The sequence below is a fragment of the Pseudochaenichthys georgianus genome, chromosome 13, assembly GCF_902827115.2.
Source record: "Pseudochaenichthys georgianus chromosome 13, fPseGeo1.2, whole genome shotgun sequence".
Classification (NCBI taxonomy): domain Eukaryota; kingdom Metazoa; phylum Chordata; class Actinopteri; order Perciformes; family Channichthyidae; genus Pseudochaenichthys; species Pseudochaenichthys georgianus.
Window position 1 is genome coordinate 26842534 of NC_047515.1, and position 16925 is coordinate 26859458.

The window sequence follows — 16925 nt, forward strand, 5'->3', positions numbered from 1 at the left end:
TCATGAATATAATGTATTTGTGAAGCCTCCGTTTCATTTTCTTTTAACAGAGTCATTCTACAGAAAAGGTGGAATCTGGGTGATACAATACAAATCTGCTGAAATATATTCCTTCTAAACACATCTAAAACCTGTTGAATAGCAATAACTAACTTAACTAGCTTAAAGTATTTTTATTATTTGTATACAATATACAAAGCTTATTTATATATGAACGTCATGGTGTTACGTGTTACCAGGAAGAAGAGTAACACCATTGACGGTAACACCAGTGACAATTTGGAGAAAACACAACCATTTTAACAAAATGGCTGCAATGTGTCAGACCAAATATGGCTTCAGTCAATATCAAAATCGTTTAACTCTTCAATACAATACATTTTCCCATTCAAATGTTCACCCCGAGGGCTATGCAATGAGTAACACTAATGACAGACTTGAAAGACGCACATACAATTTGAAGATAAAATAACACCTTTTAACAAACAAAGTAAGAAGTATCTGATTTATGTCTTTGTCCACTGCACTGCCTCAAATGATCTCTTGTTACAGGAGGCACTTCAGAGACAGTACATTACTTCAAAATAAAAGCGTTTTGTGTAGCAGTAACACCAATGACGTAATTTTGGGTGATACGTCATGTATTTTGGTGTCTGCAAAAGTAAGTGACAGCACTTCCACCTTTTCTGTAGAATGACCCACCAGACTCTTCTTCTTGATTGTGGACAAACTTGAAACAAATATATGGCTCTTCAGTATATGGCAACTAAAAATATATAAAGAGAGGAATTCTGAATAGCATGGTTTGAAATAGTTTTACCGGTTTTAATATGTACTATACCCACACATTTTAAAACTATTTCTGTGTGCTGCCTGCAAATTATGCTGTTTTCCAGAAATGCTACTTTTTGTCAGTGCTTATTGTTGCTTTCTAAATAAGGTGTGTATTACTTTTAAATGTGTCTGGTGTCTCTACTTTGTCACAGATTTTGACTTCCGCTGTGACGAAAAAATACTTATTTATTTCCTCACACAAGGCAGATAACAAAATGTCCAACAGTGTTTCTGTGAAAGAGTGTATTAATGCACACAAACACAGAGACATTAATTGGCCTGGTCCATCACTATTATCAGGATAATGTGTTCCTTTCAGAGGTCCAGCTGGACATCTTTTGTCATGAAGATCTGCATGATTATATTTATTGCTTTTATCCTAAAATGTATCTTCCATTACTAAAGGTGTGATGAGTCTTGCGGCTATATAAGCTAATCAGATCCGCCTGTTTTGATCTGTGCTTTGCTGCCTTTATTCTGTTTGAAACACAATTTATTCCTTGGCACACAGACTCATGAATACACATACAGCGTCACAGGCACACACACGTAGAGATGTTAGCACACAAACATATGCATAATCACTCGTGTTCTACAGAAAGTGGAACATTTCCTGAAATTACTTTGAATCTGTTTTCATGTTAAAAAAAAATAATTACACATTCGATCCCATCATGTTTCACCTGCAGCATGGTTAAGGAGCAGAGAGAGGCAGTAATTAGCCTCTGGAGAGCAGGATTAATTACGTGTGTATAGTGCATGCGTGCATATGTGTCTGTGTATGTGCAAACCTTTGGGAGTAGGTGCCTTATGAGTTACACACACATGATGTATGATGCTCTCCATCCCTAATTAATTATATACTCCTACTGCCTGGTCGAATTGTGTCCTTGTTCACATCAGCCTGTTGATGTATTTGCACACTAAAGGAGGTTGACTTATTGTTGGAAAGCTGGACCTGCAGTAGTCCATGACAGGTAGTCCCATTGTAGAGCACGGGCTCTGATCTTTATGTGGATCAATGAACAAAATAAATAAAGAGGATCCTTCCAGTTCTTCTCAGCCCCCTATTCTTCACTCACTTGTATTTTTCCTAACTAATAACACTTAATATTGACTTCATATAACATGCTAGTCTACTCAAGTATTGTCATGCTGGTTTTCCACATTAGAACTCTACAATTGTTATCTCTGACTACACTAAACATATCACACGTATTGTCTGTTAGTTATGCAGTGATGATAAATAGATAACACTTTAATACAAGTTTAAGGTCTTTGTATTTTACCTGAGTATATCAATGTTAAAATAGACAAAGTGCACTTTTTACTCAATTGTTGAAGGATCTTTCCTCTATTGCTCTTCTTGAGGTGTATTTCTACTTTTCCTTGAAGAATGTTTCCTTCTCAATATAGAGGGTCTGAGGAAAGACAGTGTTGCACTGTATTTGTTCAGCCCCACAAATTGAGGAAGAGATTTTGGTTAATGAAAATAAAATTACCATGAAAAGAAACTCATCAAGATAGCCCATTGTCTCCGCCACTTGAACAATTATAAATTGTTGCTACAAATAAAATGGGAAATCTTCTCAAGCAGAACAGCTGAACTTGTCTGACAGAACCATCTGCCCAACCTGTCCTCAACAATGAAGTGGATAAGTGGTCTGGGGATGGTAACACACACACACACACACACACACACACAAACACACACAAATTGAACATGAAATCCCATTTGGCACTTGGCTTTCGGCATTTCAGCGACTAAAAGAAAGAAGGGGCCCCTTGTTTGGACGAGTCCCTCTGATATGATATAATCTTCCATGTACCACTGAGTGTTCTAATCAGTATTTTGTTTGTGCACTGTGTGCCTTATGGGCTAGATAAATTGCTGTTTTCAACAGAACACTGGCGTAATATAATTCTCTAGCTGAGTTTCAATCAGATAAACAATTTATGTTCAGTATTTGATAAAGCCATAATGCTTTTAGGTTTTCCTTATGAGATAGAGAGAATCAAGCCTGTGTGATCAGCACAGGTAAAAGCCCTAAACCACTTAAGAAATAAGGGTTGTCTCTTTTTTCACCATAGTAACTGTCCCCTGGCAACCATTTAGAGTGCTGGTTATATTCATATTAGTCCATGCCCCCTCTGTCTCCCTCACACATACCCAGCTTCTCCATCACTCGCGCCCTCTCTCCTCTCCTGTACAGCTCTTCCTCTGCTTGTGTGTGTTTGTGTGTCTGCATGTGAGTGAGCAGCATCCTTAGCACCTGGGACTTTACCTCCGCTCTCCACAGGGGAAGCTCTGACGCTGCATTGTGAGTGATGCTGCTTTATGTCAATTAATTTGACTGTGATTTTTTAAAGCTCTAATACACTATTATGCTTTTTTATTTTATTGAAAAAATATGTGTTACTATTTGATTTAATCTGATAATTTCCAGTTACTTATGATGTTTTGTATATATTCTTTGGTATGGTATTCCAATATTTATGTTTCTTTCTGTCTTTAAAACCATAGATTGGCAAAAGCATAAACTAGAGATTTATGTTGTTTTTTAATTAGTTGATAGAAAACTGAGAGCAATACTCACATGGTGCTGATGCTTTCATTATCTTATTGTGTCATGATTTGTAGTATTTATCAGACATTAGTGTACACTCACTAGTACATGCATGAACATACTGGAAGTCCGTGTATTTGTTTTTCTTGTTCCTCAAGTTTGCCGATCAGGGAATCCAGCCGAATTCTTTGAAGAGAGGCAGAGGAGAGGGAGGTCAACATGGGCTCCAGCTCCTCTTCCTATGCCCCTAAAACCATTTACCTGGATGTTGATGGGAAAGTGCAAAAGGTCAGTCCAATGAGAGCAGGAATGCACTATTTCGGGAATATTTTTTTATTATTTACATTGTAAAAGTGCTTTCAGTATATATACATATTGCTGTGTTAGACAGGCTGGTTAGTCTACAAAGTTAATATTGCCTTTTCACATACAAGAAAACATAGATTTAATATGTTAAAGGAGCACATCATGCAAATGTTCACATTCATATGTATTTTGAGGCTCTACTAGAACATGCTTAAAGTTTAAAAAAGCACAATATTTTTCATACTTTCACTTTACGCCCCCCTTCCAAAAACCCTGTGTGCTCTGACTGGCTCGTGAGATTAATAAAGTGCACCTCTGCAAAAGTTCTAAAGCCATTTAAGCATTGTGTAGACAACACATGTTTTAATGAGCCTGCATGTGAGTTTGAAATAGCTTGTTGAATCCCATGTTTTTTGGCAGGCCACAAAAAGTTGTAATTTTCATAGTTGTCTTTCATATGCCTGTTTTGAACAATAGACCAAAAAAGGTTTTTGCTCAAGTATATCTATATCAACATTTTAAGACATTAAGAAATAGAAACTGTATTTAATGATATAATCAACTTAAATTTAAATGTAATTATGGCAATTAATTGTCTACGCCTTATGATCCATGTCCTCTCAGTGGACTAACCTCACCTGAGGAGCAGACGGATGCAGAGTTAGCATTACAGGTGTTACTGACAGAAAAGACACCTGTTGCTATCCGCCTACATCAACCAGATCTGGTGATGTAGAGTGCTTCAAGTAGAGAGCTGGCGATGACACATGTCGGTTCAACAGCCCCAAGCCCACAGCCTGGCTTTGAATGTTTGTCAGCTATACCTGCTGCATTCAAGATGTAAGATCACATGTTTAGCACAGAGTTTCATACTCACACTTTGCTTTCGACAGAAACACACTTTGTGATATCTACATGTACTATAGTAAATCTTGTAAACTGGGCTGGTTGCATGACAGCCGTGGATAATGTTACTAAACGCTCCGTGAACACTCACCACAGCTGTCCTTTTCTTTCTCTCACTGGACTTGACCTTATTCAACGATTAAACGAGCCGACCCTTACTTTACTTTCCCATGTGACTGGGTTGTCAAAAAACACATGAAATGTGATAACTTTTCCCCCCTGTCAGAACACTGAGGCTTTATATCATTAACACAGCAGCTGTTTGTGTGCAGGTGTGCCTTTTAAAACCATGTAGAAACAGATTGCACACTGTTGGATTTATGGGCCATATATGAGATTTTATCATACACATATTACATGTTAATAAATAATACTCCATTTATCCAATGTGAAAGCATTTAGTCTATTGTAACTTCTTTGTCGAACACTTCTATTTGTTGAAATACACTTACTACGCATACATCTGTTTCTCAGGTGGTGTTCAGTCGGCACTGCAGTCCATGTGACATCAAGGAGCTCCTGTGTACCTCATCTAACATTCCCAGGTATTTCGTTTTGTTTCTTAATTTGTTCATTTATTTCTTTACATACAGATGACCGCACTCCCTAACTGATTCTAGGCATACTAGAAAATATCATTTAAAATCTTAGAACCATAACATAAAGCCACATAAAAATCCTTACATCATTACAGTGCTACTACTTTATTGGGCAGTAAAGCAGTCACTCACATTCAACAAGCCCTTGTATGCAATTTTCTGACAGACATGCTGCATTAGCTATGCACATAAAAGTAGACAATGATAAAGGATAAAAGCAAGATGGAGCCGTCATCTGCCGTTAGTTCTGTTTTTCTTTTATTGGGAAACATAAACTTTGTATACACTATTCTTCCAGTTGGCACTCATTCCTCTTTCGTTCAATTAACTGATTCTCTTTTGTGAAATAGGAGTTACTTTCCAGGAACGCTGCAGATGTAGCTTTGTTAAATATTAAAGACAATAAAGAAAATGTATTGTATTTTTTTTTCCTGTTTCCTCTCACTGCAGGACCACTGCCATCATGATGGTTGACCCAGAAGGAGCCCTAGTCTCTATGGATCCCACCATGCCCACCAACTCTCCAAAGTAACATACATTACCATGTTGTTGTTTTTTAAAAAGAAATCCCATATTAATATTCACTTGAGTCATCTTATTTATTTATTTTATCTCCACTCCATTTAAGAAGTGGTTTTGTTGTGTTTTTTACCATGGAAACAGTAATCAACAGAACAATCTCACCACAAGGTGAATTAAATAGCTGTTACAGATCAGCGTTCTTAATTAATCTTGAGGTTGTCAGGGGTGGGGAAGAATAGGACCCAAATGCAGTAAGAGGACTAAAAGGTTAGGTAACAAAAAGTGAGCTTTATTTCCAAAAGCTGATGACAACAAAAAACAAGGAACAACTTAATATTAGCAAAACCGGGGGAGTACGAAGAAGGAAACCAGGGAGCACGAGGAAGGATCAGGACAAAAACTTGCATAACTAGGGCCAAAAGGGTGGGTGGAGGGGTTCTGGAGGAGGGGTTTGGGCTGACAGCACTGGGGCACGGCAGACGCCGAGAAGGGGGACTCGGGTGGATGGCCCGGGGGCAAAGCAGAGGCCGAGAAGGGGAACTCGGGCAGGCGGCCCGGGGGCAAGGCAGAGGTTGAGGAGGGGGTCTCGGGCGGACGGCCCGGGGGCAAGGCAAAGTTCGAGGAGGGGTAAAGGCCGCAGTGGGCGAACTCAGGAGGCCGGGCACGAGGGTGACGGCAGCGGCTGGGAAAGTCAGGGGGCCGAGCTTGAGGGCGAAAGCCGCTGGGGAACTCAGGAGGTCGGGCAAGAAGGCGGGACAGCTCCGAATGACGGGCAGGACGGAGGCAGGACGGAGGCAGGACGGAGGCAGGACGGAGGCAGGACGGAGGCAGGACGGAGGCAGGACGGAGGCAGGACGGAGGCGGGACAGCTCCGGTGGACCGGAAGGACCCGGTGTCGGCCGGACAGGAACCCGAGCCGGTGGGACAGGCGTAGACGGGACCCTGGACAGAACGTGGGCTGGTGTCGGTGGGACCACCAACAGGACAGGACACGGAGTTTGCAGGATCCCCAACAGGGCAGGACATGGTGTTGGCAGGACCCCCGGCAGGACAGCAGTCGGCGGGACCCCCAACGGGACAAGACATGGAGCTGGGACATGAGTCGGTGGGACCCCAGATGAAGAAGGGACATGAGTCGGCGGGACCCCCGACGGTGAAGGGACTTGAGAAGGGACTTGAGAAGGGACTAGAGACGGGAATAGATACGGGACTTGAGAAGAGACCTCAGAAGGGACTAGAGAAGGGACTAGAGACGGGGCTTGAGAAGGGACTTGAGAAGGGACTTGAGTAGGGACTAGAGAAGGGACTAGAGACGGGGCTTGAGAAGGGGCTTGAGAAGGGACTTGAGAAGGGACTTGAGAAGGGACTTGAGAAGGGGCTAGAGAAGGGACTTGAGTAAGGACTAGAGATGGGGCTTGAGAAGGGGCTTGAGAAGGGACCTGAGAAGGGACCTGAGAAGGGACCTGAGAAGGGACTTGAGTAGAGACTTATAGGGACTTGAGAAGGGACTTGAGATGGGACTTGAGAAGGGACTAGAGTAGGGACTTGAGTAGGGACTTGAGAAGGGACTTGAGAGGAGACTTAAAAAGGGACTTGAAAAGGGACTTGAATCGGCGGGACCACCAACAGGAGACGGGGAGCTGGCCGGACCGCCAACAGGACACGGGGGGCTGGCGTCAGTCAAAACGCCGACAGGACACGGGAGGCTGCCGTCAGTCGGAGAGCCAGTACTGGAGCCGAAACTGGACCCGGGACCATGGCTGCGTGGGCCGGAACCAGGGGAGGACTGGGGGGAAAAAGTGGCCCGGGGATTAATTGACAGACAGGCCCACTTAATGCGCGGCATGTATCGGCCGGCCGGCGACGAAAGTATGTTACAAAACACCCTATGCATTTTATGTAATTTTGGACCATTATTCATATAGTAATCACATTACCTGAGCCCTTGAGTTGCCTAGAGCAAAATAGTTACAGCATATATTTAGTGATTTTAATGTTAACAGATCATTGATGCAATAACATTTGGACCCAATTTGCTTGACTTGACACATGGAATAAAGCATGTGGGTGAGACAATTTTACAGGGGGTGTGGGCAGGTGGTGGACCCAACCTCGCATGCTCCCCCAGAAGATTTTTTTTTTTTTTTAAATGTTGAAGTTAAATGCATCAATCTGGTGCACTTTGAGAGCAAAATTAGGGACTAAATCTATGGATACATCTCTCAACACCCATATGAACAGATTTACTTTTTCTTTCAACATTTATTTGAACAGCAAGTGGAGGCAAAAGTGACTGCACCCAAAACAATAAACCTGCTAGCTAACTAGCCTAAACTCAGTAACAGAATGTGGGCAACACGTTCTTCTCCACAGCCGCGCGACCTCTGAGTCAGACGTCACTTCCCCCTTTTCTATCCTACGGGTACAGCCACTCCCCCTGAACCCTGTTTCCCTGCCAGTTTGAGGCAGGCATGCAGACTGTCTGGGGAAGTCACAAATGTCTTCAACATTTCTGGCAGTGAGTTTACCAGCCAGGGCTTATCTGCCCCCTCCCGGTGTTCAAGGGAAAAAGCAGCATCCTGAGTCTCTTTACAAGGAGCCCTCCTCCACACTCCAAAAATGCATAAAATCTTGTAAGAAAGATCATCAAGAGCATCCTCAAAGAATTACTGCTGGGTCCATACTGGTCTGTTCGTACTGTCAGGGGTGGGGAAAAATAGGACCCAAATGCAGTTAGAGGACTAAAAGGTTAGGTAACAAAAAGTGAGCTTTATTTCCCAAAGCTGATGACAACAGAAATCAAGGAACAACTTAACATTACCAAAACCGGGGGAGTACGAGGAAGGAAACCAGGGAGCACGAGGAAGGATCAGGACAAAAAATCTCAGGAACAAGCATGGAGCGTGACAGGTAACATGGACAAGAGCATGGACATCAAGAGACGGGCAGGTAACATAGACGAGGAGAGACGACGAACAGACATGGAGCACAGGGGAAGACAAGACTAAATACACAGAAGGGTAATCACAGGACAGACACAGCTGGCAGGGGAGGCAGAAACACAAGGGCAACAGGTGAACACAATCAGACACACCAGGGAAACTAAGGACAGGAAGGCAAACACAGAAAGTAGGATCAGACAAGACACAAGGAGGAAAACATTTCAAAATAAAAGGTGGAAAATGAAAACATAAATCCAAAACCTCGACAGAGGTGAGATTGCTCTGTGTATATTAGCAAAAATAAAGCAATGTAAATAAGTTGTACTTAAACTGATGTTTTGAATCACAACAACTCATCTGTTTTCCTCACAGCTCTCTGTACAAAATTGTGCCTCTTTCGACTGGTCAGCTTGGAGGTAAGCTGTCAGCTGTCAACAGCTTTATTTTCCTTTCACTCTAACAAGCTCACAAACACATACATTCATGCATCAACAACACTTCTACTGTGAAAGTAATGAACTCAAAAATACCAAACCTGACAATGTGATTGCTGTTCATGATGATTTATCAGGGGTGCATTTGTGTCTGCAGAAAAGGAAGACATGTTTCAGAACGTGTTGTCCCAGGTGGCTGAACAGTTCAGCAGGTAACGCCCCAGTTGTTTATGTTATGATGTGGCTGAAGCCTGCCCTTTCCCACCTTCACACATACCTCACACACATACCTGACACCAGGGACTTCCCATTATAATACAAGCCTTAACCCATAAAGGCAAGTTCAATCACACAACTTATTTTACCTTTGTCATTGATTTGTTGTGGCCCCATCCAAGTTATATTTTGTTTTGATGAACAATTAACCATGTGAAATATGATTCATATATACATTTCTATTACTTCCTCTCACAGAGCCTTCCGGATCAACGAGTTGAAGACGGAGGTCACGAACAGGCTAGCAATGCTGGAGAAGAGAGTGGAATGTAAGTGTTACATTTTATAGCAGATGGTTTACACACAAAAATACATATAAATTAAAAATGAAATACAGCTGACCTGGGAGGAAGCCAAACTGTGATATTTCTTCTTGTCATTTTGACAGTGGAGGGCCTGAAGGTGGTGGAGATTGAGAAGTGTAAAAATGATCTGAAAAAGCTACGAGATGAGATGGCTTCAAGAGGTGGTGCCAGGTAAAATTGATAAGTTGGACATTTTACATCTTACTCACAGATATCAACAGATACCAGATCGGGTCAAATCAACTTTTCTTGCTTCTAAAATCAGAGTTAACTGTCCATGCAAATACAACTTTGACGATGGGAAGAAGGTCACTCCCAGACGAGATGTCCCCAATTACCCAAAGGTATGTCCACTGGGACTTTTATTTCATTACTAACCGATAAAGCTAACTAAATTAATGACAACAGCTTTCTTTTAAAGTTCTAATGGTATGTTTGTTCGTTTTTTACAGTACACACTGTCTCAGGAGACTGTTGAGGCGCTCAAGAAGCCGACATTCGATGTCTGGCACTGGGAACATAACGAGGTTTGTTGACAGTGCAGCTCCATAACTCAATCAGCCATTTCGATTCCATGTTATCCAAGTGACTGATGTATGGATTTCCTTTCTTTACCTTTGTGAATTTAGATGCTAAGTTGTTTGGAGTATATGTACCATGACTTGGGACTGGTGAAGGAATTCAACATGAACCCCATCACACTCAAACGTTGGCTGGTAAGAGTTCAAACAGTACAAAATAACACGTTGTGTAGATTTCAAAAAGGCTTTCACTTCAAATGCTGACTGAATAATTGTCTTGTTTGCTAGTTGGCGATTCAGGAGAACTACCGTAACAACCCTTTCCACAACTTTCGACATTGCTTCTGCGTCAGTCAGATGATGTATGGCATGATTAACCTCTGCAACCTGCAGGTATGGTGCATGTCTATGTCTGTTCATGATGAAGTTAACTTCTGAAGTCCTATTTAGATCTAGGTACTGACTTTCCAGATCGGACCTTTTGATGTTCATTTGGACGATTTGTAATTACGCCTTTCTTTCACACGGCTGTTCAGGAGAAGCTGACTCTCACAGATATGGGCATTTTGATGACAGCAGCAGTGTGCCATGACCTGGACCACCCTGGCTACAACAACACGTAAGACTCCCTATTTTGTCTGCCTACTGCCTCCAGTATGTTTTGACATCCTCTGCACAACATGTTGGTTGTTCAGCATGGAGAGAGTTCAGTTATGAAAACACGCCAATTCATCTTCTTGTTTTTGGTCGAAGTTTTCTGCAGGCCGAGACCTCTCTCATCAGGGAAGCTTCATGGGAATATATTATCAATTCACACGTGTCATCCATCCACCAGGTACCAGATCAATGCACGCACAGAGCTGGCAGTGCGCTACAATGACATATCTCCGCTGGAGAACCACCACTGTGCTGTGGCCTTCCAGATCCTGTCTCTTCCTGAGTGCAACATTTTTGCCAATGTGGATCTTGAGGCCTTCAAACAGATCCGACAGGTGAGATACACAAGTGGAATTCTGACTGTGACAAGCATGATGAGTTGTATCTATATTGAGCATTGTCACTTACAAATATATGAATCTGAACAATATTTGAGCAAATGTCGAGCAAACTGACTTATCTTTTTATATTTCCAGGCAATTATCACCCTCATCCTGGCTACCGACATGGCCAGACATGGCGAGATACTAGACTCCTTTAAGCAGAAAGTGGACAACTTTGATTTCACCAATGAGGAGCATGTGACATGTGTATGTATACAAGATCACGTTGCATATCCACCTGACATCAGCTGTTTATTGCACGGCACATGCAAGCCATGATCTCAACAAAAGCAGGCCTTTATCTGCGGGTTGTGCTGTGATCAGCAGAGGCTAAATAGACTGTATAAGTATAATTTGGAAAATCGGTAGATGCTGTATGTTTGTTAAGATAAATAGGCTTCTTTATCCTATGTTTTGTGTTATATATGTGTGTGTGTTTTCAGCTGAAGATGGTTATGATCAAGTGTTGTGACATTTCCAACGAAGTGAGGCCAACTGAGGTAGCTGAGCCATGGGTGGACTGCCTATTGGAGGAGTACTTCATGCAGGTGACGGAATTCTTTCAAGTCCATTATCTGAATCCATCATGTCAACTTTGTCCTAGTTGTGGTAGAATATGGTCATAGAGTAAAAGTGTTTTAGAATGACTTATCCAGGGCTAATATGCTGCTTATATGCATGCTAATAGGCAACTAGTAAATGGTTTATCTTAATACCAAATGATACCAAATGTGTACAATGAGAGCCAAGGCTAAATGGCAATGTTTCCACTCATGTGCTTTCAGAGTGACAGGGAGAAGTCTGAGGGTCTCCCCGTGGCTCCCTTCATGGACAGAGACAAAGTCACCAAGCCCACTGCTCAGATTGGATTCATCAAGTTTGTCCTCATCCCAATGTTTGAGACGGTCATGAAGGTAGGACGATGTGTGTACAGATGTGTTCCTTTACAAATACACACACTGATTACACACACAATTAATGACCTTACTGTGGTGTCCAACAGCTTTTTCCTCAGATTGAGGAGATCATGGTTCAACCTCTGAGAGACTCTCGTGACCATTACGAGGAGCTGAAACAGATCGATGATGCCATGACTGAGGTAGGACTTGTATTCAAGTTTATTTATGTATTCGTCTATCAGCACAGTCATGCTTCGTTCAAGCTCTCACACCTCTCTATGTTAAACTAATTTCAATAGATCACAAACATGCCAAACTTCATCACTTGTTGCCAGTAACATGACACTCTTTAACATGGAGTGAGAAAGTTGTAGGACAGAGTTGAAATATTAGAGTATCTCTTATAGATGTTTCACAATAAGAAAAGATTGAAGGAAAATATATAATTTAGAATTTCTTTTTTTGGGAAACATTTACCTTAATACTGAGACTTAGATGATAACATAAATGCCCCTCTCACATCTTTCCATTAGATATAAGGCTACAGCAAGCAGCAGCTTAACTTAGTTTAGCACAAATAAACTACTGCTAGCCTTGCTTGATAAGGTAACCAAAACCTCTAAAGATCATTAACTAATAGCAAAATAAAAAATCACATGTAAAAGCGGCAACTGGGCTCTGTGCCAGACTTTGTTTTTGGCTCTGACCAGTTGCAAGCAAGCAAAATCAAGTCAATTTTACTTTAATACAAATGTGCCTCAAACGCTTTTCAATCTGTAAAACTAATAAAATAAATACAAACTAATAAAAACCTTATATAATCCTAACTCATGTGTAAGCATCAAAAGAACCTATCCTGTGAGCAAGGAAGACCCTCTTGAAACCTTGAAGCTTCCACTCAAGGAAGTCACTGTTCCAAACCAAGAAACAACCCTTTTATTTCTATTTCTATTAAATCTCCACCAGAAGCAATGTTCCACAAATAAACGGTTTCTGCACAAAACAAACACTTATTTAAACAATACTCTTACTCTTTGGTCAAGGAAAACATTACAACAATAAGATGTGTATTGTTAATTGCACTGTTACTATGATATTTTTTGTGGCAGCAATCACAGTGTTATAATATGGACTCAGGGGTTGTAGTACAAAGACTGTGAATAAGACATGCAGTGATCAGAGGTTAAAGTGACAGTTCTGCATGGTCTCCAACATGTTGCTTAGCCTGTAATTAAGAACCAGATTAAATTAAAGGGTTAAAACAATGGCAGTTATCCAGGTTTCCTGGTGTGACAAACAGGCATGTTGAGAACAAGTAAATAAATCTACCCAGTGTCATTTGGGCTTTTCACCTGGAGCTACCAAACACTATAATTATGCAATTTGTGTCACATGGGTGGGGTCACACATTCATACACTCACACAAATCAAACTGCTTTCTAACATAAAGGTGTGTCTTTTGTTCAATGAGGCACAGAAGAAAAAAACTGAAAGTATATCATTAGGCGGGAAGAAGAAGTAAGCTCTGCAGTGAGTGAGTGCAGTGGTTTCTGTGTAAGTAAAAGCAACTGACTCCTTGGTTGTGCTTTAGTGTTTAGTGTTAGTGTCCTGAGTGCACTCTGTCTCTGCCTCTCTCTCTCTGGCCTCTCTGCACATCTGCACAGCAACTCTCCTCCATTCTGAACTCTTTCTACAAAAGCCACACCTTTAGGAATGTGCAGCACTTTCATCACTTTGGATTTGCCTTTTTATTTAGGACCATTAGGTTCATATCAATTTACTTACAAAAGGAATCCCGTTTAGTCGGCTCAAGCTAAATTGGTTCAGCGTGAGAAATTATTGGCAAGTGCAGGGGTCTTGGCTGTGTAGAAGTTAAGGGGCTTGCAAGAAAAAAGAGAGAAAGAAAGTCCAACAGCCTAGAAGAAAGACACATTAGCATGTTTTTGATTACTTTTGGTATCAGTAGAATCATGCCAGACTTCCTTCATTTTGCTTTAGTCACAGCTGAAAACAAAGTGATGAAATTGACGCATGTTTGTTTTCCTTTTAAACACCATGTTACCTTGATGAACTCATGAATTGAACGCACAACCTCTTTCCGACATTGAACTTCTCAACATAAAGTTGCCACTAGACTCTGAGTTAAGATTTGACTTTCCATATGGGGAGGTAAATTCTCACTCACAGCTCTCAAGCCAGCTCAGTCCAATAGCCTGTATTTTGTATCTGTGGAGGCGATAACCACCGTACCCTTTGGTACATTTCATTGTTTTTATAAACCTAGTTTGAGTTTTCCTCCTAAGAATCCTGCAGTTTTCCCCCACATAATCCAAGCTCCTGTTTTATTGCAGGGATCCTCCTTTGTGATTAAACTAAGGAAAGACTTGTGAGGGAGGCCTCGGTAAAGGCGGTCCCAGCTGCGTTGTGAAGAGGACAGATGGGTCTGGATCAGAAGGAGGAGAAAAGAGACTGCTTGGCTGCATACTGAACTAAATGTAGACGTCAAGGTGGCATGTCTTGAACTTTGACTTAGACTTTTGCACTGGATGTAACAGAGAGGGACCTGCTGACCTCTCTGCATGTGTATGCTGTTTGTACTGTTCTTTTTAGTCTACTTTATTTTCTAGTATTTCATGTGTTCTACCCTTTTGTAGAAGGATAATAATGCACTAAAATGGGTTGTTTTCAGCAATCCATGTTTGATTGTTATGGCTCATCAGAAGTCTGTGTGTTTTCTCTTACCTTCAACTCTTTTCAATACAATAAAGCCACATAGGGGCATATATTTTCCAAGGTGCAACATATTGTGTCTTGTACTATAGTTTATTATCTCACAATAGATGTGAAACTCTGTTTTATAGGCCAGTTCATCACCTGTGAGTCTTTATATATAATGGATTTCAGAGTCTCTGGGGGGTTATCCATAGTTACTTTATGTGATAAAAACTATACTAGTTTACTTTACTAGTTTACTAGTATACACTATATAATGTATAACAACAATTATACAATGTATAACTTAAACAAGTCTGAGAAATACGAATCCAAGCGTTAAAATAAAAGCTGACCTGTTGACCTGCGGACTGTATTGAACAACTCGTGAAAATATTGGATAAAATGCATTGATTTTAATACATCTAATGGACACAATGATCCCACAATGATCAAGCTATAAAATGTCCCCCTCATGTGTGCGTTGTATACCCCCCCCCCCCCCCCCCCCCTGATGTGAAACATGTTCAATATACCTTCCTGGCCTTGGAAATTGTAGTTTAACAAAAATAATCCGGACAGTCTCTTGAGATTTCAGCCGTAACATGATCTTCATCCGCAGATAAAGATTGCTCAGTTGTCATGGGGATTGATCTGTTGCCATGCAATCTCAGCAGCTGTTATGATTTCATCCATTGCACTTTTCATCCATTTTAAACGCTCAATGCCAGCTTGTCATCGGATCCATCACCATTACAACAGAGCGTACTGCAATTGCTGATGAGGACCGTGTGATAAAAAGATCTGGAAAAAGCTTGCAGATGAACCTTGAGTTAAGACTGCTTTTTGTATATGTTGATTACTGAAACACGTGTTATTGCACAGAAGCTATAACAGAACAAACCAAGAGCCCATTTAGACATAAGTGGTAACATTTCACTTTCGATTTTTCCATTTAGTTAATGAGTAATAACATCTGTGCAGCATTCCAGTTTCTTTTTCTGCCCTATCATCATGATTGGAATATACATTTTGATTGCCACATTTAAGACTTGAGGGCAAGAAACGTGTTGAAATATGACTAATTATCCAGGTCTATAACACCCACAGGTGCCACTTATCTCAGCCTGCCCCACGTCCCCCTCTCTTTGCAGCTTCCCTTCGAGCAATAACAGATCTGGGTGGTTTTCCTCCAGCTACTCCTCAGTGATTTTACTACTTTTCTTTGGCAACATGTTGCCAATAACTCATGAGCGGTTATTACCTCACCTGTTGGTCTCCCCTCACATACACTGAATACCACCCACAACGCTCTGATTAAATTATGATAAATAATCAGTTTGTTATCCTTCACTTTTCTAGTCTGTAGCTTAATGTGATACATCTCACTAAGTATTCACATGTTGGTGGTCTGATTGGTTATTTTTAAATTAGCATGATTGTTTGGTTTGTGTGCATACTGCTGCAATACTTGTGAGTTGATGATGATCTCAAAGCAATACAAAAAAAAAACAGTAGACCACATAGTTTGTGTTGCTAAGATGAGAGAATTAGTAGAGAGTGATTGTTGTTTTGAGTAATGCATTACTAATTTCTTTCCACATATAGCGTGACAGAGTGTATTGACATTCACCTGCAGGAATGCTCTGATTAAAATTGACATGCCAATGATTAAAGCCAATAATAATTAAAAGAGTTTCTAAGCGAAAATGTAAGATAACGTTTTTTTGTATTAATTTTATCTTCTCTATAAATTGGTGACAACATGGTTCACTGCAGATTCTCTTTTGAGTGCCCCCAACCCGTATGATCTCCTCAAATTTCAGTTTATCAAAAGATGAATTGCTCAGAGTTAACATCCAGCCAGGCTTTAATCTTTAGTAGACTGTTAGATGTGTCATGAGTTATACTAATATTTCAACCCTTTTGTCATTTGTGTTGCCTTCAGGCTGTCTCAACATGTTTAAGTGCCACAATACTTCAATGGGTCTGATTGTTAACGTGAGAGTGGATATTTCATCTATTACAAAAGCCTCTTGATGACAGTTTAATGAGCAAGGGT

The 16925-nt window shown here is 41.0% G+C and overlaps 1 protein-coding gene across 2 annotated transcripts; it reads left to right on the plus strand.

Moving 5' to 3' along the window:
• The first annotated feature begins 2986 nt into the window (after positions 1-2986).
• Positions 2987-15018, plus strand: pde9ac (phosphodiesterase 9ac). 2 transcript variants are annotated; one of them, XM_034097849.1, is made up of 20 exons: positions 2987-3155; positions 3560-3689; positions 5088-5158; positions 5663-5740; positions 9049-9092; positions 9268-9322; positions 9585-9655; positions 9775-9862; positions 9957-10035; positions 10144-10218; positions 10321-10407; positions 10501-10605; positions 10749-10831; positions 11048-11204; positions 11346-11459; positions 11696-11800; positions 12038-12166; positions 12256-12351; positions 13629-13705; positions 14503-14567. In XM_034097849.1, the coding sequence occupies exons 2-19, from the start codon at positions 3621-3623 to the stop codon at positions 13671-13673; spliced, it is 1551 nt and encodes a 516-aa protein (XP_033953740.1). In that variant the 5' UTR covers positions 2987-3155; positions 3560-3620; the 3' UTR covers positions 13674-13705; positions 14503-14567. The 2 variants fall into 2 exon arrangements, with proteins under 2 accessions (XP_033953740.1, XP_033953741.1); XM_034097850.1 differs by lacking the exon at positions 13629-13705 and having other exon boundaries at positions 14503-15018.
• The last annotated feature ends 1907 nt before the right edge of the window (positions 15019-16925 follow it).

Coding starts and splice junctions, on each gene's coding strand:
- pde9ac (XM_034097849.1), top strand. CDS start 3,621: ATGGGCTCCAGCTCCTCTTCCTATGCCCCTAAAACCATTTACCTGGAT. Junction 9,323..9,584: donor GTGGCTGAACAGTTCAGCAG/GTAACGCCCCAG, acceptor TTCCTCTCACAG/AGCCTTCCGGATCAACGAGT. Junction 10,606..10,748: donor TTAACCTCTGCAACCTGCAG/GTATGGTGCATG, acceptor ACGGCTGTTCAG/GAGAAGCTGACTCTCACAGA.